At 35.3% G+C, this 8,903-nt stretch overlaps 1 protein-coding gene across 1 annotated transcript; it reads right to left on the bottom strand.

Moving 5' to 3' along the window:
• Nucleotides 1–2,846: 2,846 nt before the first annotated feature.
• LOC112775345 (protein FAR1-RELATED SEQUENCE 5-like) lies at nucleotides 2,847–5,773 on the bottom strand. Its single transcript, XM_025818921.1, has 3 exons — nucleotides 3,434–5,773; nucleotides 3,249–3,329; nucleotides 2,847–2,963 (listed from the first exon to the last, which is right to left on the bottom strand). The coding sequence occupies exons 1-3, from the start codon at nucleotides 5,771–5,773 to the stop codon at nucleotides 2,847–2,849; spliced, it is 2,538 nt and encodes an 845-aa protein (XP_025674706.1).
• Nucleotides 5,774–8,903: the final 3,130 nt, after the last annotated feature.

Raw genomic sequence — 8,903 nt, forward strand, 5'->3', positions numbered from 1 at the left:
GTTTTCCCTAATTTCACAAATCGTCACAATTAGCGGTAGTATCATGGATGCCCTGTATCGACTCACAGGATGGGTTGTTTCTCGCTAAATCAAAGTGGCTCTTTCGTCGATACGATGGTAAGTTCTTCTCGATTTATGGAATAATTTGTGAATTCATTATATTAGGTTGTGTAGTTGGAGATGATTTTGTTGGAACATGGTTGTTAATGTATATAATTGATTTGATGAATGACTTATTGAGTGTTTTATACCTGATGTGTCTCTCTGGGATTTCAGATTGTGTTCGGGAAGCAGTGTTCTTTCCAAGTGTTGCTGGGTGGACTTTTGTGATCCAAGATGCACGTTGGTCGATGAAATTGACAGCCATGGGGTTGCCGTCGCCGTTCGGATGCTGGAAACTGCAGTCACATGTGAAGCCACTCAATAACCGAACCCAAAGTAGCCAACAAATCTGACTATGAAGGTAAGACAATGCCGTGATGGTTGTAATGTGAATAAAATTTTAAGGGTTACTTGGTTAGGCTCTTTTAAGACAATGTTGTCGGAGACAATATTGTCGGAGATATCAGCGGGTGACGGGAAAAAGTTTTGACTGAGAAAAAATATAGATGCTCGTGTTTGTTTGAATGAAAGTTGGTATGGAGTTGTTGGTTTCTTAGCGCTGAGGCATGGGTATTTTGTTGTTTTTTTGTACACTGGTTAATCCATGATGAATTCCTTATGACACTACTGAGTGAATAGATGATTGAATTTTCGAGGTTGATCGGTTTCCATCACGAGCACCGGATGTGGGAAATGATTTTCCGTATCACTTCCTGCTGGTCGTTATGAAAACATTTCAAACTTGACTAGTCAAACTTTGCATCACTCAAAGTGGATCACAATTAATTCGTATAAGGATTTAGCATGTACTTGAAAACCACAAAATATCCATGTTTTAGTCCTAAGAACTCAGGAAGTGCATACCAACCTTCATTTAACCAAACACTATCATCTACATTCCTCCGTCTGACTTTCATTCCATCACCCGTTGGTAGCTCCGACAAAATTGGAGTTGATACTCATTCCCACTTAGCCGAACAAGGAACGTCTTCTGTAGTCGGCTTGACACACTAAATTAAAGTTCGACAACATGTCATCGGCTACAGACCTCGATAATACTGCCTTGGGTTTTGTCTTGAGTAATTCATAATTTTCATACGTAGCGGAACTCCATATATGTTTCACGAACAGTTGTACTTACGACCGCGGTACCTTTTCCACATAATTATGCACGGAAGAAAAAAGCAAAATATTAACTAACCATATCTCATCTCAATGCACGACGAGGATGCGCGAAGGGAACAGATGACGTTGCTTCTCCCCCAAGAGATCAGGAAGATGGTGAAAATGAAAAGTACCATTCCCAAACCAACTTAGGCACTTGTGCTGCGGCACCGATTCATTTTCCCACGGAAGAAATCCGTCTAGAGGTAAAAAAAAAAGATGCTTCTTGTTGTAATTTAGAGTACAAGTGTCTCGGATGGTGTTTGGGCGCATGCAGTAGAGCTATTAAAATAATCTGATTAATGTATGGTTGGTCCATGTGATGTATTTCTTTGGATTTATATACTTATATTTAACATATGCTGTTGTTGTGTATGTAGGTCGAACACTGGGAAAGGAAATTGATGAAGAACCTAGAACCCAAAGGCTAAAGGGTAACTAGCAGTTTCGTGGATCCTTTTTTTTTATGTTTACTGAATTAATTGATTTTTTTGATTCATCTAATGTGTATAGTTGTCGTGATGAGTTTTCTTAATATCAGGTCATAATAGTAAACAATGTTACGGATGCTGGATGACTACATTCTGGAAATATTCAAGCTCTCAATGCCAGGAAGGAAAACCCTGCCTGTCAAAGTAAAATAATGCCGTAGTCAAGTAGCTGAGAACATAGAAAGAGTCGTTATTGTACAACTTAAAGGACATGTCCGCAGTGTTTCAAACATTTATTGTTTCTAGTGTTAAATTCAGTCAGTATGTAAGACTCTAACAACCTCAAAATGTTATTGAACCTAACAATCGAAACTATTATATGAGCGAATAAAAATGTGTTTCTGTTTACGAATTATCTGCTTCGTATATCTATATATATATTTCAAACTGCTTTCATACGCAGTGTGCCATTTTCCCTTAAATAAAATTTCCAATGAATACAGGAAATCCATAATAACAAAGTAGATTCACAAACTCAACGTTACAAAAGAGATTCGTAACCATCTAAGAACAATTCAACCTTGGAGACTACAACCCATTCAATCAAATAATTTGGTTGGTAAATCAAATGCAATAAGAAAGGAAAAAAAATTCAATTAACACAGCTCTGTTTTTTCAACTGTATTGCATGACCACAATGGTAGGAAATCCTTACTCCAAATGCAACCACAATAAACTTCAACTAAAATACAGCAATGTAAGCAAAACACATGCATATTGATTATTGTCATCATAATGGACTAAGTAGGGAAAAAAATCAATTTACACAACTCTAATTGATCAACTGAATTGCATAATCACAATGGTTGCAAATCGTTACCCAAAAGTCTACCGCAATTTACTGCAACAAGAACACAGCACTGTTCATACTTAACGTAAATAACTACAACTATAAAACTCCTCAATCCCAAGCAGTGAGTAATACATTGCGGTCAGTAAATCAGGATAGATCATGCTTTTAGAACCAATTATACTTGCATTGAACTAAATTCAGAAGACTAATTCCTTGAAATGGTCAAAGTGTCCTGTGCGTCGACGCGAACAATGCCATGTACGATCCTTGTTTGTTGCCACAAGGCAGTGACAATGTTAACGGATCTCGGACATCGATCTGCACATGTCCGTGTCACATTTATCATCAACGACATCATTAACGCATTCATCGTTCTTGAATGAATGTCTCTTGTCCTGCTGTGACTCCTTCACCTGCTGATAACATCATAATCCCCAATCAGAAACTATAATCATGCATAAAACCATAATGGTCATTAATCGCAAAGTGGTTAAGAGGAGTTTTACGCATCACACCTGTGTTAACGAGTAGAGATTTTTATTGAAAACACCATTCATGGACGCGATGTCAATGGATTCGCTGCTTTCATGGAGGCTCCGCTGTTTTATAAATTTTTTTTTAGACAAGAAGTCCGAGATCATCATTAATTTACCCAGTTCATGACACGGAAATTAGATGTTTATATTCAAAAAAATTACCTCAACAAAAGTGTTGTCTTTACCCTTCCGGTTCCTCATACCCGTCGCCGTAAACTTCCTTGTTCCACCCTTTTTAAAAGGCTGCCCAAACAGAGGAACATTCACATAGTTTAATGGTTTTTAAAGGGACACACACCGAACAAGATTTTCACAGCAGGAGCCTATTTCGAATAAACAGATCGTACCTTGGTATTAGGTCCTGAATGGTGTTCGGACTTAATTGAGAACGACCTTGAAGAATTAGCAAACCTTTCTGGACTAAAACCTGAGTCCTTGGCTGATGCATTGCCGTATGATCGATCGCGAGGGTTACCTTCCACACTATGCTGCATCAGATCTGGACAGCGCTTGTAGTAATGACCGTACTTGTGGCAATTAGAGCATGCTCTCTTCTTCCTCCAAGCAGACCTCTTGGAAGGGGCTCCTTTGCTTTTGACAACGAATGGATCGTTGATGCCTTCCACGTTAACATTAGGAGTTGACTTGCCTTGTTTGCGTGACTGCAAGCGGATAACTAAATTGACAAGTTCAGACTGGACTTCATCAAAGTCTGCAAGATCCTTGCAAGCAATATCACACAGCTTGTTGCAATTCGATGCCAACGCTCCAACTCGAAACTTTAAGACCCTTTCGATGTCATCATTCACAGGCATATCTGTGCTAATAAATTCGTTCTTTGCATTCTTTGTCCACCTTTTGTATATCAACGAATCTGGAAACTCAAGTATGTTTTCGAACTTCATGGCACAGAAGATATGACTACAGGGAATACCACGTGATTCAAACAGCTTGCACGAGCACGAGAACAGATTCTTACCTCTATCGACTTCCACCCGGCGATCTTTGGCCGGGTCTCCCAGAGCAGTCACACTGAACTCTACCTTGTCCAAGGTTGTGCTTAGTACCATTATATTCAAAGCCCCTGCCCTCTGAATCTCATTACGAATTTCCTTGAAAATGTTTCGCGTGAAATAACATGATGCAGATCTTTCATATACCTCCAATGAGGTAATCATCACAGGCTCTGAGCACTGAGACTTAAAGTCAGCTATTAATTCATTGTTTCTATACTCCTTTAAGGCCCTATCCAGGTTATGCATGAAGTCAATGAGGGTGTTCTTGCGATTAACATAAAATCTGATGAGAGAATTTATACCTTCACACTGTGATGTCGTCCTTATGTAACCGAAAAACTTATCCCGGAGGAAACAATGGGACCACATCTCACGAGTTTCGTACGTCTTCTCCATCCAGGTACTACCAACAAGGTTGTGCTTATCCAAAATGGCTGTCCATCTCCGATCAAATTCTCTCTGGTCGTTGTTGTCGTATATAAGACCCTTAAAATCGCGCAGGAAATTAGGATTCTTTATATTTTCACATGCATTTCTCTGCAGATGCCAGCCGCATAACCGATGGGTCGCATCAGGCAGAACATTCTTGATTGCATCTCGCATGGCAAGGTCTCCGTCAGTTATTACTGCTTTTGGACTTTTCCCACCCATCGCTTCAACAAAGGTTTCCAACAACCACTTATACGTCTCTGTGGTTTCGTCCGATAGTAGGCCGGAGCCGAAGATAACAGTCTGCCCGTGATGATTGCATCCAGAGAAAATGACCAAAGGCTTGTTGTATTTATTCTTCTTGTAGGTTGAATCAAAGGCAACAATATCTCCAAAGCAGTGATAGTCGATAATCGACTGCCCATCTGCCCAAAAAATATGCTCCAGCCTTTCGTCACTAGTGAACGTATACTTTCCAAAGAACAGCGGATCGTTGTTTGATTTGCCAATCAAATAGTCTATTGCCGCATTGGCATCCCCGTTTTTAACTTTTGCCCGACGATAGCGATCGATGTGGTTGTACAAATCTTTCCGTGTGAAGCCAGCATGACGATATCCACCCTTCGGGAATGCAATATACCCCATAATATGGCAACTCTTGACACCAAAATTATGAAGATTTTCCACTTGGACTCTATCAGTCACAGTGAGACGACGATTGGCCGGTACCAGATGCGCAAATTGGGGTGGCGTCAGATCGTGGTTGTGAGATTCCACAAAACATGATACCTTCCATCTACCGCAGCCGTAGTCAAGCTTTACCCTAAGCCGAGCTGGACACTTGGTTCGCGTTAGCGACCTTGCCTCCCTTGATCTATCATCCATATCAAGATACCTCATATTTCTCCAGCCCTCTTTGTTGCAAACAAGTTGCCTGCTAATAATTCTACCTTGATTATCCCTAACCACGTCGTCCTTCCTCATTACAAATCCATGCCAACAAGAATAAGCGTTATAAAACTGGCAGGCCTCATCCTCTGTCCTAAACTCCAGGTTCCAAATATCCTCCACCATTAGATCTGCTATTCTTTTTACACCACAAACTTCTTCACTCTTGCTAGTAGAATCCAGTGAATCCACATCGTCGTCTTTAGCATTGTCTTCTGCATTCGGTTGATAATCGAAATCATCACCCAAATCATTATCAGAATCCTTCTTCACATCATCCTCGTTTATGGACATAATTTAACCCCTGCCATAATTTTACCCAAAATGTCAATAAACGGAGCCAATGGCAACAACGAAGGGAAGCTAAAATAAGCTGCATGTAAAATTAAATGAACACCAAATCCAATTAAACTAACCCAATTTAATTTCAATTCCCCAAACCTAGCCACAGCATAGAACTAGATAATGTAGCTTAATTTCCAAATTCAAGGATAGCAACCCAACACCCTAAACAGAGAACCATTAAAAAGGCATAGACTATCATCCAAATTGAACTAATCTGGACATACCTTGATGACAAGCAGAGGTTGAGCTTCGGCGGATAAAAATGCACTGTCGGAGTCGGAGGGAGGTGACCTTTACCTAATCCGACGCACCTAATTCAAAGGCAGCCGAAAATTGCTTGTTGGTAAACTAGCTTCCAGCAGCCACAGCTTCGGATCTAGCAGAAGTTCTGCTACAAATTTCTCTATCAGAGCCACATCAGTTTAGCGTTCGCCCTCTCCTCAGTTGACGTCGACGCCAATCCGACGAAAGCAGAGTACCAGTTCCGGAACCTGTTACTCGAAGGATATCATTCTTGCTAAATGGACGCTGGGTATAGAACGAAGGTGAAAAAATCAAATAGGGTTCGGTAGTGGGTTCTAGGATAACAAATTTCAGGGTTCGGTACTGGGTATAGAACGAAGGCGGAAAAACCACCGGGCAGTGGGTTCTATGCGTTTTCCAGGAAGTGAAACATGAATTAAAGGCTTTTGAGATATGCATGTTGAATTTCAGAAAGTGATGGAGGGTATTTTATAAAATGAAAAACAAGTTAGAGTAATTATAAATGTTCCCCAATACATTATATAGTATATGTATACAACAATTAATGTAGTATTTGTTATAGTATATGTTCATTAAAGGCTTTTGCTATTATCAATGAATGTATTAATGCAAGGTTGAAAATTTTTTTGATCAATGGCTGAAATAAAGACACATGTGCAAGGGTAACTTACCCACAAAATTGCCATGGGTTTGGAAGAATTCACCAATTTTAAATTGCTCTAACTTCCTGATTGACGACCCTTTTTGTTTCCTTCCTTTATTTTATATTTCATGACTCCCAAAAACCACTGCTGCAAAATAAAATTGATGATGATAAGTGATAACATGGTGTCACGACATCGCACTAGCCTTGAACTATTTCATCAAAATGCAGAAGTTGACAATTTTATTAGAGAAAAAATTGAATGTTTTTAAATCTATTTATTTATTATGTGAGTTTAAAAATAATGTGTAATTTTGATGCACTATCATTTAGCCGTTATTCAATTATATTTATGTATTAAACAATTTTTTAGACAATAAATAAAATAATAATTAGGTCTTTTGAAAATTTTGTCTTTGAATTAATTAATTTTTTTTTAAAATACTAATTACATTCTCCAGAATAATAGATATTATTAAACTTTTTATATCTTTTCGTCGGCTTATATAATGAAACGGAACAAAGTTGTTTAGGTGTTCTGTCACGTGCATCGACATTACTGTTGTTGCCACATCTCCAGTTGGACAGCGTCGTTTTTAAATATCTCTTTTCTCATATGTTTTTAAAGCAATGATGTGGTTTGATTCTAATACTACTAATTTAAAAGTTGATTTGTACTCTAATTTTGGAGACTCAAAAATCAATGTTTTAAGAGAACACAAAATATAAAACAAAAAATGTGAGAAGTTCTATGGACATTTTATTTAAAAATTGAATGTTTTAAATATATTTATTTAGTTATTATGTGTGTTTAAAAATAGAATTTAATTTTAATATTCTGTTTACAGATCATTTAATCATATTTGGGTTTTAAATGATTTTTAGATAATGAATTTAAAAATCAATTATATTTGTTGATAATGAGTTTAGGTAAAACTCTTCTAATATTACCGGTATATAAAAATTAAATTATTAAAACTAATTATAATCATTCACTTTGATCTTTTATTATTTTTGTTATAAATCAAGTAGAATGATTTTAGTTACTATTAGACAATGCATTAAACGTATTTTAGAGATGTATAAATTTTTTTTGGTTCGTAGGTTTTTTTGATGTGTTGTTATTTGTAAACTAGAAAATTATCAAGTAAAATTATGTCTTTTTGATGTGTTGTTATTTTAGACACGGAATACGAAGATATATGAATTTTAAATTTTTATAAGCAGTAGACATATTATATATATAATATAAAATATTTTTAAATAAATTATAAATATTTTAATATTTTATTAATATTAAAATATAAATTGATTTTTTAAATTTTATTAATATTTTTTTAATTATATAAAATATTTAAAGTATTTTTTGTTTTAATAAATAATAATATATACTATTTTTAAAATTATTTTAAAAATATATATTAAAAATAAAATTGAATATATTGAGATAGTATTTAAGTATATCCAAGCATATTTAAAAAATAATTTTTTTATTAAAATACAATTAAATATAAAAAATAAATGTATTAGACTAATATTAATAAATATCGAATGTAAAATGTGTCTAAAAATTGACCTCAAGCTTCATAAATAAAAAAATTGAAAATTAATCTTCATCAAAACTTAGTGTGTGCAATATATTGTGAAATTTTGGTTTAATCCCTGAGAATTATCTAAACCAGTATTGTTAAAAAATTTATATTTTAGGTATCAAAACAAAAAATCAGAATATGCATATTTATTTATATCGCTATGTTAACTTTTCATATTTCGACAATATTTCTTTCTATCTTTACGTTAGCAATTTTAACTTCTTTTAGAAAATTTGGATCTTCTAAAGTTTGAATTTTACTTTAGAGAATAAAGTATGATCTTTTTATCTTTAAATAATTTCTTTTTTATATTTATTCTTGATCCCACCTATGAAATTAATGGTGAAAGATCACACTTTATTCTCTAAAATGAAATTCAAACTTTAGAAAATTCAAATTCCTTTTAAATACTATGCATAATCATTTTTTGACAAAGAAAATGATTACTACTAAATCACTCAATATTTTATATTTATTTTTTTTAAAGTGACGATAATAAAATTTCCATTTAAGAAGGTAAGTATACTACTCAAATATTTTATGCAAAAATACTATGTACATAATAAAAATCAATTATATA

This window comes from Arachis hypogaea, chromosome 3 (genome assembly GCF_003086295.3).
Source record: "Arachis hypogaea cultivar Tifrunner chromosome 3, arahy.Tifrunner.gnm2.J5K5, whole genome shotgun sequence".
NCBI lineage: Eukaryota > Viridiplantae > Streptophyta > Magnoliopsida > Fabales > Fabaceae > Arachis > Arachis hypogaea.

Bases quoted from the DNA above. Each gene is read 5' to 3' on its own strand.
- LOC112775345 (XM_025818921.1), bottom strand. From the start codon at position 5,773: ATGTCCATAAACGAGGATGATGTGAAGAAGGATTCTGATAATGATTTG. The intron at 3,330-3,433 runs GTACGATCTGTT...CTGTTTGGGCAG, and splicing joins ATTCAGGACCTAATACCAAG to CCTTTTAAAAAGGGTGGAAC. The intron at 2,964-3,248 runs GTAATTTTTTTG...TGTTATCAGCAG, and splicing joins AAGACAACACTTTTGTTGAG to GTGAAGGAGTCACAGCAGGA.